Source organism: Leucoraja erinacea, chromosome 3 (genome assembly GCF_028641065.1).
Source record: "Leucoraja erinacea ecotype New England chromosome 3, Leri_hhj_1, whole genome shotgun sequence".
NCBI lineage: Eukaryota > Metazoa > Chordata > Chondrichthyes > Rajiformes > Rajidae > Leucoraja > Leucoraja erinaceus.
This window is the reverse complement of record NC_073379.1, coordinates 37,458,179-37,476,868: the sequence shown is the minus strand read 5'-3', so window position 1 is coordinate 37,476,868 and position 18,690 is coordinate 37,458,179. Positions and strand designations below refer to the sequence as shown.

The window sequence follows — 18,690 nt, the reverse complement described above, 5'->3', positions numbered from 1 at the left end:
GTGACCAGCTACGCAGTCATGAGTATAGAGTGAGTACAGCAGGGGGCTGAGCACACAGCCTTGAGGTGCTCCCATGCTGATTATTATTGAAGCTGACACATTTCCACCAATACGAACAGACTGTGGTCTGTGAATGAGGAAGGCGAGGATCCAATTGCAGAGGGATGCGCAGAGACCTAGTTCTGCTATAGAAATATGATACACTGTTAATACAATATTCCTGGCAACACCTGATCATGTTTAGCATGCCCTTTATTACCTGAACAATTGAAATGCGCTCCTTCCCACTGACCCCTCTCCGAGCAGATCATTGTGCCATTTCCTCCTTCACTTACAAAACCAGTTTTACAACGATATTGAATTTCAGCTCCGTATGTTGTCTGTCTGATAGGTGATGACCATGCATTTGGTACTGGTGCTGGTGTCCCACAATCAACAGCTATGAAGAAGAACATCAAATCATTTTGGAAAAGCAGCATGAACTTTTATGGTTTGCATTGATTATATTAATATTAACATTTCATTCTTGTTTTCAAACGTGTTCTTTTTTCAGATCTCCCCTCAACCATAATCTCCACGTTTGCATCCTTCTAAACACCAATTCGGACTCTACTACATCCCCCATTGCTTTCATTATATCAATGCCATGTTAGTCAGGCCCACAAACTCTGGAATTCATCCTTCAACTCTTACTTAAAAATTAGACAAGGTGACCTAATGGTGCTCAGTGTTAAAGTTAGTTTAATAACCTACTGCGAAGCATTGAGCAACATTTTCCTCTGTTAAATGTGAATAGATAATGCTGTTGCTTCATTAACTCTCATTTACTGAACAAAGTTAAAAAAAAAATGTATATCTATCTGTTATATATTAAAACTGTGTGGCTGCCGCCTGGCGTCCGTCCGGCTGCCTTTCTGCCTTTTGATTCGTTCCATCGTATGATGTCACAATGCCCAATGCTCGCAGATGTCCAATCACAATGCGCAATGCTCGCAGATGTCCAATCGGAATGGATCCATTTACATGTATGGCTGCCGGCTGCCTTTCTTCCTTTGATTCATTGCCACGCCGAATCCAGACGCACAATCGCCGAGATCTTTTCCATTTCGGTAGAGATTTCACTTTTCTTTCAAAGTATCCACTCCTGATTACATTTCGTCCTGTTTATGCACACATTTTTAATCAAATCGTGTGGGTCTTTGATGATACTGCCAGCCTTTTTGAGGCAGCGACTGCGATAAATCCCCTCAATGGAAGGAAGGTCAGAGCTGATGATGGACTGGGCAGTGATTACTACTTTTTGTAGTCTTTTCCTCTCCAGGGCGCTTAAGTTGCCGAACCAAGCCACGATGCAACCGGTCAGCATGCTCTCTACTGTGCACCTGTAGAAGTTAGAGAGAGTCCTCCTTGATAAACCAACTCTCCGTAATCTTCTCAGGAAGTAGAGGCGCTGATGTGCTTTCTTGATAATTGCATTAGTGTTCTCGGACCAGGAAAGATCTTCGGAGATGTGCACGCCCAGGAATTTGAAGCTCTTGACACTTTCAACCATCGACCCGTTGATATAAACGGGACTGTGGGTTCCCATCCTACTCCTTCCAAAGTCCACAATCAGTTCCTTGGTTTTGCTGGTGTTGAGGTCCAGGTTATTGTGCTGGCACCATATGGACAGTTGCTTGATCTCTCTTCTATACTCTGAATCATCCCCATCAGTGATACGTCCCACAACAGTGGTGTCGTCAGCGAACTTGATTATGGAGTTTGCACTGTGACCAGCTACGCAGTCATGAGTATAGAGTGAGTACAGCAGGGGGTTGAGCACACAGCCTTGAGGTGCTCCCATGCTGATTGTTATCGAAGCTGACACATTTCCACCAATAAGAACAGACTGTGGTCTGTGAATGAGGAAGTCGAGGATCCAATTGCAGAGGGATGCGCAGAGACCTAGTTCTGTGAGTTTGGTAACAATCTTCGGTTTAAACCAGCATCTGCTGTTCCTTCCTACACAACTAATTCAAAGAGCTGGGATTTAAGTAGTGCCTGCAGCAGTAGAGAGGAAAGGAAATATCAGAGCGTACTGCCATGTAATCTGAGAATGTACAAGAGGCTAGAATTGGTGGAGTGCATAGATCTGTCACTACGAGATGTCTGTCACACAAACACACTCTGGTAAATATTTGTGTCAGGACGCCCTAAGTAAATACTATACAGCAGGTATACATGCCTTTGTGAAGCATTGCTGGTTCGGAGGCCAGATGATAAACACATCAAGTTTGCCGTATTTAATTACTATAGAAATATGATACACTGTTAATACAATATTCCTGGCAACACCTGATCATGTTTAGCATGCCTTTTATTACCTGAACAATTGAAATGCGCTCCTTCCCACTGACCCCTCTCCGAGCAGATCATTGTGCCATTTCCTCCTTCACTTACAAAGCCAGTCTTACAACGATAATGAATTTCAGCTCCGTATGTTGTCTGTCTGATAGGTGATGACCATGCATTTGGTACTGGTGCTGGTGTCCCACAATCAACAGCTATGAAGAAGAACATCAAATCATTTTGGAAAAGCAGCATGAACTTTTATGGTTTGCATTGATTATATTAATATTAACATTTCATTCTTGTTTTCAAACGTGTTCTTTTTTCAGATCTCCCCTCAACCATAATCTCCACGTTTGCATCCTTCTAAACACCAATTCGGACTCTACTACATCCCCCATTGCTTTCATTATATCAATGCCATGTTAGTCAGGCCCACAAACTCTGGAATTCATCCTTCAACTCTTACTTAAAAATTAGACAAGGTGACCTAATGGTGCTCAGTGTTAAAGTTAGTTTAATAACCTACTGCGAAGCATGGAGCAACATTTTCCTCTGTTAAATGTGAATAGATAATGCTGTTGCTTCATTAACTCTCATTTACTGAACAAAGTTAAAAAAAAAAGTATATCTATCTGTTATATATTAAAACTGTGTGGCTGTCGCCTGGCATCCGTCCGGCTGCCTTTCTGACTTTTGATTCGTTCCATCGTATGATGTCACAATGGCCAATGCTCGCAGATGTCCAATCACAATGCCCAATGCTCGCAGATGTCCAATCGGAATGGATCCATTTACATGTATGGCTGCCGGCTGCCTTTCTTCCTTTGATTCATTGCCACGCCGAATCCAGACGCACAATCGCCGAGATCTTTTCCATTTCGATAGAGATTTCACTTTTCTTTCAAAGTACCCACTCCTGATTACATTTCGTCGTGTTTATGCACACATTTTTAATCAAATCGTTCTCCCCCCCTCCCCCCCCGCCAATATTTAAAAAATAAACTGCCTTCTCACCCATAGAAGCAGCCCTGATTTTTTCCATTTCGACAGAGATTTCACTTATCATTCCAGGTGTCCACTCCTCATTAATTTTCGTCGTACACATTTTTCATTAAATCCTTCTCCTTCTCCCCCCCCCCCCCCCCCCCCCCCACTCATTTTGTCGCCTCCTGCTGGCCAGCGACCATAACGGCTGCTGGTGCCCGCATTTCGCCTCAAAGACGCCATTTAAAAACAGCCGCACTGCTGATTCCTGAGCCGCTTGAGTTGGAGGACCACGTCTCCCGTGGGGGCTACAGGTAGGGAACGGCTGCGTTGGGGAGCAGTCCCAACGGGTCTGCACTTGGTCTAGTATTACATAGATCAATCGGGAAAGTGGGCAAGGAGGTGGCAGATGGAATGCCCAGGGCCACAGTTTAAGAATAAGGGGTAAGCCATTTAGAACCGAGATGAGGAAACACTTTTTCACACAGAGAGTTGTGAGTGTGGAATTCTCTGCCTCAGTGGGCGGTGAAGGCCGGTTCTCTGGGTACTTTCAAGAGAGAGCTAGATAGGGGTCTTAAAAATAGCGTAGTCAGGGGATATGGGGAGAAGGCAGGAACGGGGTACTGAACAGCCATGATCACATTGAATGGCGGTGCTGGCTCGAAAGGCCGAATGGCCTACTCCTGCACCAATTGTCTATTGTCTATTAACTCAGACAAGTGCAAATTTAAACTGGGCAGGACATACGCAGTGAATAGTAGGGCCTTGGAGCGTTGTTTTTTTGAGCAGCAAGAACATACGGTAAAATACAAGTTCCCTGCAAGTGGAACTATACGTAAATAGGGTGATGAGAAAGGCATATGGCATGTCTGCCTTCATCAAGGCATTGAGATAGGAGGTAGAATGTCATGGTACAGTTGCACAAAACATTGGTTAGGTCGCACTGAGCATTGTGTGTAGTTCTAGTCACCACACTACTGGAAGAACTTCATTAAGTTAGAGAAGGTGAAGAAAAAATTCATAAGCATATTGCCTGTATTGGAGGGTGTGGAAAACAAAGAAAGATTAGATAGGCTAGGTCTGTTTCCCTGGAGCAAAGGAAGGTGAGAGATGATGTGATATCGGTGCTTACAGTACACTTACAAAAGGCGTAGATGGCCAGTGCCTGTTTCCCAGGGTAGGAGCGTCTAAAGCTAGAAGGCGTAGGTTTAAGGTGAGTAAGAGGAGGCTTAGAAGGGATGTGAGGGGTAAGATTTTCCAAAGAGTTGTCAATATCCGGAATGAACTGCCAGAGGAGGTGGTGGAGGCAGGAACAGGAACAACATTTAAGAGGCACCCAGCCTGCTACATGCATGAGCAGGGCATAGAGGGATATGGAACTAACACGGGCAAGTGAGATCAGTAAAGATAGTCATGGTGATTAGCACAGAGATAGTGCGCCGAAAGGCCTGTTTTTATGCCATACAACACTGATTCTACAACATTGAACCAGATATTAAACTAGAAGCAGCTGCAGCAATGGTATTTGGCAGCAAGATCAAGACTTGCAAAATCGTCAGAACTTGCAAGGTAATCAACATCATTCTTCACACAAACACCAGCCAACTTTAGCCTCCCCTCACCACAGTAATATAGTGACATTGTGGATGTATCCATTTTGCAGCTTAAACAGCACAGGCAATGTTAAATCTGGTATTAAACGCATTAACATCTTTCCAACAATATAAAAATGGTAGTGCCAATCAAGTTCTTTTGTCCATGGTAATTGGTCTAATCTTACTTCATTGTTAGATTTTAAATGTTCAATTTATACAATTCCCTCCCTCGGTCATTTCTCCTCCTCCCTGAACCTATTCTCTTTCCCTCACCCTCTCTTACTTTCTATGTAGAAATCAAAAGAGATGCAACTTGAAGCGCTACAACCCATAAAACAATGAGAGTAACCATTTCTCCTTTTTGACAGCCATGGGCCAATGGCCAAATGGCCTCTTTCTAAGCCGTAGGTTTCTATGATATGATCTTATACAGTTCCGTTTCACTTTAAACCAAGGCTCTGCCAGCTCTCTCAGATACAAAACATTCCATGGTGTTCTTCTGAAGGAGACCAGAGATGTCCTTACTAACATTTATCCCACAATCAACATCACATAAATGAATTATGCGTTTTTAACACATTGCTGTTTCTGGAGGTGGGCTGTGCAAACATGGTGGCCATGATTCCACTATCCCAACAGAGATTACACTTCACAAAATGCAGAGTAGACCACTTGGAGATGTACTGAAAGAGAATGGAAAGCCCTCTATAAACAAAAGTCTTTCATTCTTGCAGTCAGGCATTCTCCAGAAGCTGGTGGAGGAGAATTGTGTGCATCTCTGCTCCCAATGGAGTTTTCCTGCTTGTTTTAATTTCCCCTTGTGTAAACACATTAGCAGCTGCTCATCCTTCACTGCAGATGTTAGCAAACATTCTGCACGTGGAGAGTCCTGATGTTGGTGCTTGTACGACCCCTGCTGGGCATGAAAAGCAATGGGATCCAGTTCTTTGGCCTCCCAAATTCCATCTTGTTTAGTCACAAGCCCTCTTCAAACACAACACTGATATATTTAATGCTCCCTGATCATGGAATCCTTGTTGAAACAACATGATACAAGCATCAGAACTGAGAAATGACACCTACTAGGTTAGATTGAAAATGTAATAGATTTTTACAAGAAGAAATAACTGATTGAAGTGTTTAAAATTTTGGAAGAGTTTAATGGGGCGCGTAAAATGCTTTTCCACTCCTGTTGCATCTTTATAACACCTTTGTCAGGTCGCAATTGGAATACTGTGTGCAATTCTGGTCACCCCATTTCAGGATGTGGAGGCTGTGGAGAAGGTGCATAAAAGGTGCACCAGAATGTTGCCTAGATTAGAGGGCATTAGCTGTAAGGGGAGGTTGGACAACCTTAGATTATTTTCTCTGAGTATCCAAAGTTGAGGGGAGACCTGATAGAAATATATAAAATTACAAGAGGCACAGATGGGGTAGACAGTTAGCGCATAGCTTTAAGGACAGAGGGGGGAAGTTGAAAGGAGATGTGCCTGGCAAGTTTTTTATTTACACACAGAATTTTTGGTGCCTGGAACACATTGCCAGGGGTGATGGTGGAAGAAGGTAAGACAGTGGCATTTAAGAGGCTTCTAGATAGGTACATGGGTATGCGGGGAATGGAGGAAAATGTATCAAGTGCGGGCAGAGGTAATTAGTTCAACAGCACAGACATTGTGGGGCCGAAGGGTCTGTCCCTGTGCTGTAATGTTTTGTGTTCCATGTTGATGAGGTTGGCCTAGAATTTTGTAAATCTGAGACAGTGACAATGTTTACTGATGGTTTTGGAAAAAGCATCACATACAGATCCCGCAATTGCAGTGGGGTGGAATTTTTCTATTGTGACAACAGTTGCTGTCAGGTGTCATATTTACATATAAGCATACCAACAGATTTATTAAATAATATTAACCTTGTACAAATCAAGATTGTCTCTGCCTAAGTATTATTTTCTAAAATGTTTTCTAAAGTGCCCCGTTTTCATTTACTTAATCATAGATTTTAGCATTTCCTCTACCATTGATGCCAGAATAACTGGTCTACTGTTCCCTGAATTTTCTCTTATTCTCTCTCCTTTTTTTGAATTGTGGGACTGCATTTGCTACTTTCTACTTAATGGGAATTCTTCTCAAGCCTTTACATCTTTGGAAGATTACAACAACAATCCACTATTTTCATCATTACCTCAATTAAACCCTAGAATGCTGCGCATCTGCTCCTATGGTCTTATCATCTTTATGTCTCAATAATTACCCCATTATAAGTTTAGGATTAATACTGATGTTTCGATCTCCTCATTTAGTTCTGACCCAAATCCTTCATTATTTCCAGTGGGTTTTCGATAATTTCTTCCATGAAAACTGAAGCAAAATATTTGTTTTTTCTGCTTCTTCATTATTTCCTAATATAATTTCTCCTGATTAAGCCTGTAAGGAACCCACATTAACTTCACCTCATCTTTTGTTTGATGTGTTCCTGTAGAAGCTACAAATGTTGAACACTAACTTTGCCTGAAATACCTCTTCTGTATAAATGATGGGCATCATTAAATCATTAAACTCTATATCGCTTAGAGGGTAGGTAACCTTTTTCAACTCATTCATGGGACCTGGTTTATCAATTGACACAAGCATTTATTCCCCATTCTTCACTGGAGCAACAAGGCTGTGGAAATCCCCTTTCTGAGCTGCTCATCTTTGTTTGGAACAACCGAGTGGTTTTCTTAGCTATTTCAGTGGGCAGCTAAAAATCTCCTGGTGAGTTATGAGACATATTGTAGCACGCAGGCCAGACAGGGTAAGGATGATAGATTATGCAAATAGAAAGGCTTGACAACAATCCAGTTATTTCACAGTGTGCGAGTGCAAGCTGCATTACGCAAGCTTATTTTAGAGAATTCATCATTATTAAATGTATTCACTGAATTTAAATTCTTCAGCTGCTATGGTGGGTGTGAACTTCCATTTCTAGATCATTAGTCCAGGCCTCTGATTTATAAATTTAGTTATAAACCCTCTACACTACCAAGGTCCTGGGACATGGTTTACTCAATATGACATTAAATTATAGTTCATGAAAATGCAAATAGAGACCAAGTTAGAGAATAGAAATCCATTCAAAGGTCTAAACCATACTTATATACCAGACCAGACAATAGCAGCAGCTTGTTACACAAAGAACTGCTTTGTTAGCATAGTGTGATGATACATCATCATCTGTAATCTTGTACTAAATCAGCACTGTAAAGGCTTTTAATAGAGAAGGAGAATATACAAAGCTTTCAGTTATTCCTAATTTATTCTGGTGAGCTATGATAATAGCCTGATAAGCATATAGGTGGTCAATAAGCATATGACAAATCAAATCATAAGAAAGTTCAAACACTCTCATTATATCAAACTTTGCAGAGCAGGCGAACATTATTTATTAATGTGCCTTCTTACGTTTTGCTGTACACGGATACATTCCTTCCTTCAATAATGTAAAGCCCTTCCAAGCAATTATAACAGATCCTGTCCAATATTTTCTTATTTGGCCTCTGGGATTGTCAGAAACTGAATGTAGTCAATGCCCACATGTAAGGAAAAGCTGGATAAATGCAAGAGAGGTTCTGCTTAAATAAAACATGGACATTTTTAACTCCATTCCAGAAATATCAAACTCAATGCTATGAGGCCCGGGAACATTCGGCCCAAGTGCACCTTATTAGTTTCAAAGCACGACAAACACCTCCTCGATAATGTGCTTAACATTTTGTCACTCCCCTCTTTTGTCTTTAAAAAAAAAAATGTATCTAGCTTCCCCTTAAATGTTTCCCATGTTATTCCCATGTCACCATTTCCACTTGGGAAAGAGTTCTGCATTCTCTTCACTCTTAGGCTTAAGATGGTTCTCCTGAATTTTCCTTTAGATTTATTAGTAACTAGTTAGTTAACACAGATAGATCCCCGTTTTTTAATTTGTGAGACTTAAGTAATGGAAGATTTCTGTTTAGGTGGGCTAACTTTCCCTTCTGAAATTGGAAGGACCTTCACAAATGTTTGCAGAATTTTAAATGCAAATGGCATAGAAAACAAATCAAGTTTCTGCTGTCTTTTGCACTTGTTTAATTATCAGAGTGTTGGAAGTGGATTCCTTCAAGAAAATGCCTCCTTATCAAATTAGTCACCAGGGAGAGTTTTGGCTCATTTTGATTCTAAACCTAGCTAGATTTGTACATCGGGCCATCCGTAGCAGAATTTAAAAGAATCTTACCACTGCACCATATGTTCGATTAGTGTGGTATTAGTGTAAAATAAGTGCTTGATGATTGGCAGGGTCTCAATGGGCTGAGGGCCAGTTTCATAGCTCTATGTATCCGTACTCCCTTTATACTCTCAAGAATACTTTTCCATGTCGCTCCATGAAACTTACCAAATTAATTGAACAATTTATTGTACTATTATATAACATCTAAAATAATGGAATTACACATGTGTTGGGAGAATAAGAGACAAAACATCCAATAAACTGGAAAATCAACTAAAGTCTTGAATAATGAAGTTTTGTTGCACTTCATTGCCAGCCAAGGACTTTGTGACTTGCTGAAATTATTGTTTTTTTCCTGAAGCTTCTTATACCCTTTGCACATATAACCTTAGAAGTGGAGCTCTTGTTGTAGAAGTAAACAAGTCAATGAACTTGCAACAATCAAGATTAACAAAAAAAAACACCAATTAACATTGAGTGAGGAAGAGCCACTTTCAGAAAGTCCTTGTTTTGACTGAAAACTCTGGAGCTGTGTGGCTGGGCCAAGCATTGATTTATTGACTTTTCTGAATGGTAACATCTCGATCAGTTCAAACTCAAATCAGTTTCCAAACTTGCAGTGGGTTTGTAAGCACAGCCAATGTCAGTGTCATGTGGTCATGCTTTGGTTAATATAACATGCCCATAAAAATAAACACTTTCAAGACTAGGATCAGGTGGGAACTTGGTTGAGGTGGAAGAAGGAGTAAGGCATCAAATGCATGCATTCCCTGGATATCATTTACACAGAGCCTCAGTTTTTATTCAAGTTTGGAAACTGTCTGAAGATCTGACCTTCACACTCCAGGTGTGGTCCTTTCCACTGACGCTGGGCAGAGCAGGTCGCTGTGTTGTTTCCTCTCACATGCACATAGCCGATTGCACACCGGTATACCACTGTACTGCCGTAGGTTGTGTTCTCAAGAGGGATAAGCACTGCGTTCTGTGATGCTGGGGGCAAGCCACAGTCAACAGCTGAGGAGACACATGATCCAGATAATTTAATAAAATTTCTGCTCATCACGATGCACACGAGTGTTCAACCCTTGTGCCACCTCCCTAACAACAATTACAGAACACATTAAAGAGGCAAATACATTCACATATGGGTGCAACAAGCATTGGTTTAAACTACCCGACCCAACAAGGTCAAATTTCAAATCATTTGCATGTCCTTATTATGACCAACATCATGTGATCATTCTACACCACCTATAGTAGTGTGACTAGACAGTGGACCTCGGGTGAATGCCCAGAGGGTGTCTAATAAACTCATCAGGGAGAAAGGATTGTACTTACCAGAAGATTACAAAAAGACTACTGTTTTAGGAGAAATGTCAAACATCTTTTGGAATTGTTCAAAAACAAATGCAAGCTATTAAAACAATTGTTTGGTGCAACTAAACAGAGTGGCTTGCTGGGCCGCTGGTGAGTCGGGAGTCATGTACTGAACAAAGTAGGTAAAGGCAGGAGATTCCCCTTGTGGGAGAACACAGTGGAGCAGATGGCTTTTACAACAGTCTCTGGTCAACACTGCCAATGCAAGCTTCATATCATTCTAGTCCATGACTCTGTAATACTTGTTTAGTCCACTTTGCAACTTACTGACCCATTCCACTGACACATCTTCTTGCTAAGATTTTATTCAATTACAGACAAGTATATTTATTTCTATTGTACACTTACTGTGATTTTCTTTTAACGCAGTTCAGCTTTGCAAAGCACAACTCAAACTGGATGCTTCCTGAACCACATACTAACCAGGGAATGGAGAGATATGGGTTGCATGCAGGCAGATCAGTTCAGTATAACATGGCATCATGTTCGGCATGGACATTGTGGGCTGAAGGGCCTGATCCGATGCTAACATGCCCCCCCCCCGCCCCCCACCCCCCCATCCCCATCACACGGAGAGACAGAAAACATTGCCAAGCTTTCTCTCACCTGGATGGAAATCCAGAGACAACACTAAAACTTCATTCACAATTTAACTAAAAAAACCCCAGCAGGTGCACCAACCTTCACACTCCAGGCTTGGGCCTTCCCACTGACCCTGGGCAGAACAGTCTAAGTTGGTGGTTCCTCTCACTTGCAGATAGCCGACCGCACACTGATACTCCACCTTACTGCCAAGTATTGTGTCTTGCGGTGGATATCGCAGTGTGTTTAATAAAGATGGGGGTGGGCCACAGTCAACAACTGAGGAGAAACAAAAAGATACAACTTAAAATCTATTGTATGGGATCAGACCAGAATCTTGGTGCATGTGCATAATGAGCCAGTAGGGCAGCTCCAAACAGCTTTTGGGAACAAAATTATACTTCAAACTTTCAGCAGATAATATCTGTTCAGTTTCCATGCCAGGATGCTAGATGAGGTAATGTCTCTCATTCCTAAGACTTGAATTATTTTACTTTCTTTGGCTCCGGATATATTTTACGTTAATTGGCAAAATCAGGCCTATTCAATTGTTAAAAAATATCTTTGGGCAAATGTATAAATTTGCAGTTCCATAAGAAGTTATGGCTAAATTTGCAATGATCGTGATTATAACTGCACATTCAAAATCGTCTATTGTTGCAGATGGGCACAAAATGCTGGAATAACTCAGCAGGACAGGTAGCATATCTGGATAGAAGGAATGGGTGACATTTTGGGCCGAGATCCTTCTTCATCTATCGCTGCCCATGTTTTTACTATTCTGGAGTCTTTCTAAGTACAGGTCACCCATTTCATGTCCACAGACAAGTACGATTGGTCAGTGATCTGCACACAATATCTGCATGCTGAAAAGCACATTCTCAAAACAAGATGCATGGTTGGTGTCATATGCTCAACAGTTTTATTTTATTTTCATTGAAAAGTCAACAATTTCAAAGTAGACCTTTGGATGCGAGTTAAAAATGAAACCAAGTCATATTTCATGCACCACATGCCCCCTATTGATTTGTATATTTAAAACAAGCAAACAGCACATTGTGGGAAATAATTTACAGATTAATCACTTTGAACAACAATCTACCAAGTGAAACTCAAATAAATTAACTATTTCATCTCATTAAAACAATACCTCCACTACAAATGTATCATCCCCAGTAGTATCTGTTTTCATCCCATCTGGCCTCTTGAAAATCTCAAGGTTTAATCATCTCTCCTGGCATAAATTCAACTATCAAGGACATAACTCTTGAACTGATCCCTCTCCACACTCCTCCGAAAATCCTTTAACATTTAACTCCACATGACCAAGGTTACCTGTCCCAATACCTCATTTTGTGGTTCAAAGTCAACTATCCAATTGTTTGATAATACTCATGTAAGTTGCCGAAGGATTGTTTGCTACATTAAAGTCATTATATGGATGAAAGTGATTTTGTTGTATACATACATAGTCACCTTCTGCATGCTTCTTGGTTTCACAGAGAGACAACACACTTTATAGTCGGATTGTAGAATGGCTTATGGGCAATTTCATTGCTGTTAGAAAGGTAGTAAATGGGTAGATGTCAACATCTTTCTGCTGGCTGGGGAAATCTAATGACACCAGGCAAGTCCTTCAGTGGAGGCTGAAACTCCCAGCACATTTATGGAGCACCAGTCACAGTGGTACAGAGCAGTGGAAATGGGAAATAATCTTGATGGCCCTGTTCTATACAGCATGAGCAGGATTATCTAAACAGCCACCATCCCTGGCATAAATCTGTATGCTTCAATAACAATTGCACAAAAAACAAACCTCAGGGTTTCCATGAATTTTACCCCGAGGAAGTTAACTAGGTCTCATGTCAAATATCGGGGTCTTAAGAAGGGTCTCAACTCGAAATGTCACCAATTCCTTCTATCCATAGATGCTGCCTGTCCCGCTGAGTTACTCCAGCATTTTGTGTCTATCTTCGGTTCAAACCAGCATCTGCAGTTCCTTCCTACACCTCACGTCAAGAAAACCTTGACCCATTAGATCGTAAGAGTATCAATGTACTAGAGGAACAAAAGGTATCTGGGGACACAAACCACTACATATTGACAAGAAAACCTTGACCCATTAGATCGTAAGAGTATCAATGTACTAGAGGAACAAAAGGTATCTGGGGACACAAACCACTACATATTGACATCCAAAGTAACTCAGTCAATAAAAGACAAAATGTACTGGGCTTCATTTCAGCAAGAACAGCATTTAAAATCACAGAATCTTGTCTAAAATTTGTTTTTAAACTGCAGGAGCTAGAAAAATCTGGAATAAAACACAGAAAATACCACAAACACTCAGGCAGCAACTGAGAAATAAACTGTTAACACTTCAATAGAGGTGAGAAAGTTAGAAAAAAATAGTGAAAACTTGGAAGAAAAATTAAATTAGAAATAAAATCGCAGATGCAGAGTGTGTTGTTGGAATATTATTTTCTTGTTGTTTTAGTCTGAATTCCATTGAAGAACATTCAGGGTCCCCTACCTTTACACTCCATGTTTGATCCTTCCCACCAACCCCAGGCAGAGCAGGTGAGTGTTGAGTTTCCCCCCACATGACGATAGCCGGCCCGACACTGGTACACTGCCGCGCTTCCATAGGTTGTGCTTTGTGGTACATTCCTCAGTGTGTTTACTATTTCTGGCGGTGAGCCACAGTCAACCGCTGAGGAGACACAAAAAGATTGGAATTCAGATCATTCAACTGTCTGAAAAAAAGTCATTGCTTGTGATTACATAAAGCAGTGCAGCACAGGAACAGGCCCTTCAGCTCACAATGTCTGGGCCAATCATGATGCCAAATTAAACTAACCCCGTCTGTCTGCCTGTCCCTCCATCCCTGCATATTCATGTGCTATTTAAAAGCTTAAATACCACTATCATATAATTAGGCCTAGAATCTTCATCATAGTAAGTGGCAATTCAGTCAATGGCTTTATACGGCAGCTCTCAGAGCATGTCTTAAATCCCATTCCCCATTTATTTCATGGAGTCGTACAGTGTGGAAAAAAAACATTTAGCTCACCGTCCACAGGGAACATCAAGCACCCCATAACCTACTCTTTCTCACATTCCTATCAACCTTGCCTCCAACCACTAATTCCCCCATCGCCCACCTTCATCAAACTCCACACAGACAAGACTGAACCCAAGTGACTGCAGAAGCTGTCATCCAATCCTCAGGAACTACTCCAGAGTAATCCATTCAATTCACCTAACACCACTTCTTGGCTAACCTGGATTTCACTTAGCTCCCCCATCTCATTTGACCCCCGGTCCCCTGCTATTTCCGGCAGATTATTTATGTCTTCCTTAGTGAAGACAGAACCAAAGTAGTTATTCAATTGGTCTGCCATGTCCTTGTTCCCCATGATCAATTCACCCGTTTCTGACTGCGGGACCTACATTTGTTTTAACTAATCTTTTTCTCTTCACATATCTATAAAAGCTTTTGCAGTCAGTTTTTATGTTCCCTACCAGTTTTCTTTCATAATCTATTTTCCCTTTGTCCTCCTCTGCTGGTCTCTGAATTTCTCCCAGTCCTCTGGTAGGCTGCTTTTTCTGGCTAATTTGTATGCTTCATCTTTTATTTTGATACTATCCCTGATTTCCCTTGTTATCCACGGATGCACTACCTTCCCTGATTTATTTTTTTGCCAAACTGGGATGAACAATTGTTGTAGTTCATCCATGCAGTCTTTAAATGCCTTCCATTGCAATATCCACCATCAACCCATTAAGAATCAATCGCCAGTCTATCTTGGCCAATTCGCGTCTCATACCCTCAAAGTTACCTTTCTTTAAGTTCAGGACCCTTGTTTCTGAATTAACGATGTCACTCTCCATCCTAATGAAGAACTCAACCATATTATGGTCACTTGCCCAAGGGGCCACGTACAACAAGGCTGCTAACTAACCCTTCCTCATTACTCAATACCCAGTCTAGAATAGCCTGCTCTCTCGTTGGCTCCTCTACATGTTGGTTTAGATAACTATCCCGCATACATTCCAAGAAATCCTCTTCCTCAGCACCCTTGCCAATTTGATTCACCCAATCTATATGTAGATTGAAGTCACCCATTATAACCTTTGTTGCACGCATTTCTAATTTCCTGTTTGATGCCATCCCCAACTACACTACTACTGTTAGGTGGCCTGTACACATCTATACACATGATGGTAAACGTCTTGGGGTAGGCTGTCTGGTGCTTGTTGACCATGGCGTGCAGCTCCTCCAGTGCCAGACGGACGTCTGCCTGGGGCGGGATGTAGACCGCAGTCAGGATAATGGAGGTGAATTCCCTCGGTAGGTATAAGGGGCGGCACTTCACCGCCAGCTGTGAAGAGCAGGAGTTTGATAGGACTGCCACGTCTGAGCACCACAAAGAGTTGACCATGAGGCAGACACCCCCTCCTCTCCCTTTCCCAGATGCCTGCGTTCAGTCCATACGGTGGATGGAGAAACCTTCAGGCTGGACGGCTGAGTTTGGGGAGCTGGGGGTTGAGCCATGTATCTGTAAAACAGAACACAGAGCATTCCCTCAGCTCCCTTTGATAAAGCAGCCTTGCCCTTAATCCTCCACTTTGTGTTCTAGTGACTACGTTGGCCAGTAGGATGGTAGGGAGAGGGGGCCGAAGTCGCCTGCGTTTCAGTCTTACTTGTAGTCCTGCCCGACAACAACGTTTCCATACTCCACGAAGCCCTCCTCGGTGTTTACAGGTATAGTACTTAGGAGTCTCCACGAGGTCGGGGATTCCCCTGCGATCGGAAATTCCCTTACAGTCGGCACCTCCAGCCCCTGCCCAACGACCTTGAGTCTGGACTCCATGAAGGCCCCCCCGGTGTTTACAGGTGCAGTACTTACTGTACCTGCGCTCCTCCACAAGGTTGGGGATTCCCCTCCAATCGGGGATGCCCTTACAGTCGCCACCTTCGGGAGATCGCAGTAGCGCTAATGCATTTAAATGCTAGCAGCTCGCTACTTACGTCATTGATTTCTGCAGATTCTTTAATACAGGTAAGCTCAGAAAAACTATATTTGAGGATTTTCTGTTGTCCCGCTGGCAAAATGTCGCCGCAGGTACGTGTCATCTTAGGTCAACAGGTCTTTGGTTCACCAGACCAGCCTTGGGGAAAAGAAAGGCAGTGAAAACCACCCGCACGTAAATATGCCAATCCCAACCAAGGAATAGCTACCACCTGATCACAGGAGTGACTGGAAGACCTGGAAGTCCCTCAATCAGCTTCATACAGGGATGGGCAATGCAAGACCAATATGAGCAAATGAGGCCATGCAGATGCGGCAGACACCGAGTGTGAATGTGTAACATCTGTAGAATCCATGCAACACCTACTAAGATGCCCATTTCTTGGTGAACAATGTGCTGCCTGGCAGATCTAGCGGTGGCAAATGAGAAGGCTGTCCACTGTGCAAGAGCCTGGCCGAACATTTGAAACATAGATGATGCACACGAAAGAAGAAGACTTTATAAACTTCTCTCAGAAGTCCCTCCTGTCTGACACTTCAGAAAAAACAATCCAATTTAGCTATATTAATTATAGCTAAAACCTGTTAATCTAGGCAACATCCAAGTAAAACTCTACTGCACTCTCTCCATAGCATCCTCATCCTTCACGTAATGTGGTGACCAGAACTTCATACATTATTCCAAAGATGGCCTGACCAAAGTTCTACAAAGACCTCCAGACTCTTACACTCAAACGCCCAGTCAATGCAGCAGTTGTACGAAACTCCCTCTTTATCTACTTGCATTGCTACCTTCATAATGCCATTACAAGGATTTCAGTACCCCAAAGACAACTTTCATTCTTTCTTTCCCCAAATGTCTGCCTTCATTGTTTGTCCAAATTAGTTTTGTTTTATCTGAAAACTGGCTCATGTGGAAGCAAATTAATTGATAGAAAAATCCCAGATCAGAATATCGCTGGAATGCTTGCTTGTTAATTTAGTGTAAATGTCAACAACTGAGGAGGCACAAATCACATTTCCATACCGGTGAATAAACTTCTAAAGAAAATCCACATTTCTGGTGATTTTCTTGTACTGAAGTTCGTGTTGCTCCCCGTGAAATTATTGTACGATACAGAAACGCAGTGATATATTTTCCTTCCCCTCATGGCACACACTCCTGATGCTGCACTGAGCTTGTGCTGAACTGTCAGAGCCAACCTTATTGTGGGACATAAAACTAGGGTTCTCTGCCCTATTAGAAATATACTAGACTGGGAAGCCTGGTCCCCCAACGCAACCCAATCCCCCAACGTAATATTCCACCACTCACCCATAGCCCCCAACTGCGCAGGCGCGGCTCATTTCCTCTCATCCCCGAGGGCGGGGGGGTGTGTGTGGGCGGGGGTGTGTGTGGGCAGGGGGGCTTGTGGGGGGAGAGGACTGTGTGGGCAGGGGGAGAATGAGCTCGGAGAAAAGACGGGGGAAGAGCCATGGGGGAGAGCGGGGAGTGACGGGGGGGGGGGGGGGGGGGGGAGGGGGTAAGGTGAGGTGGGGGGACCAGAGGGGTAGTGGCTGGAATTGGCAGTGCGATAGGAACTCACAGCGGGTGCTGGTCAGTGGTCGTTCTCCTCTGCCGGGATCAGAGTCTCCGCTTTCCTTTTGGCGACATCGGCAACATCTCTGACTCTGGGCTGGGCTGGGCTGGGTCTCCGACTCTGGGCTGGGCTAGGTCTCCCATGCTGGGCTGGGCTGGGTCTGGTCTCCGATGCTGGGCTGCTGCTTGGGGCTGGGCTGCTGCTTAGAGCGAGGCGGGGCGGGGCTGCTTCAGGTCCCTCCAAAAGTCCGTTTGGAAAACTCTGCCGGCCACCCTCAGCTCCAGTAAAGACGCGATGGCGAGGAAGGGGCGGACCGTCCCGGGGAGTGACAGGGGAAGAGACTAATCTGTGCGCCGCTGACTGGCAGGAGAAGAGATCGATCTGCGCACGCGGGTTTATTTTTATTTTTAAACCTCGCTAACTTTTACAACATTCAACCGATCGGAACGAAACTTGCTGCAATCGCAGCATGGGAGAACGATGAGTGAACTAGCAGAAAATCTAAGCGCTATCACAAACCATTTTTGCGTTAATAGAAAGACCGCCAAGCCGGAAGATAAAATGATCAATTTTAGTTATGTATAGATAAACATATTTTAAAGTAGTAATTCAAACAAGAGTAAGACCTTTTCCTGTTGCACTCTAAGTCAGTATTTCTCTCGCTATTATCAGAGGAAATATTGCCTATTATCTGTAATCATTTATTATTTAACTATTAATAATTATGACATTTTTTCCTATAGACCTTTCTGTGCTCAACTTGGCTTCACATTGCATACATCACAATAGTTACTGCACTTCAATATTAACGTAGAACGGAGCTCAGTACAGTACAATAAAAAGCACTTCTGCCCACCATGTCTGTGCCAAACATGTCTTGCACTAATCTCTTTAGCCTGCACCTGCTACATATCCTTCCATCCACAGCATATTCATGCATCTATCAGAGAGCAAATATGT

The 18,690-nt window shown here is 42.7% G+C and overlaps 1 protein-coding gene across 1 annotated transcript in view; it reads right to left on the bottom strand.

Annotated features, from left to right (window-relative positions):
• The window catches only part of susd1 (sushi domain containing 1), a 92,007-nt gene that overhangs the window by 44,659 nt on the left and 28,658 nt on the right, over positions 1-18,690 (bottom strand). The window contains exons 8-12 of the mRNA XM_055632440.1: positions 13,648-13,827; positions 11,214-11,393; positions 9,990-10,169; positions 2,364-2,543; positions 260-439 (exon numbers count right to left, since the gene is read on the bottom strand). Coding sequence (XP_055488415.1) covers positions 260-439; positions 2,364-2,543; positions 9,990-10,169; positions 11,214-11,393; positions 13,648-13,827 — 900 coding nt within the window. The remainder of the gene's footprint in view (positions 1-259; positions 440-2,363; positions 2,544-9,989; positions 10,170-11,213; positions 11,394-13,647; positions 13,828-18,690) is intronic.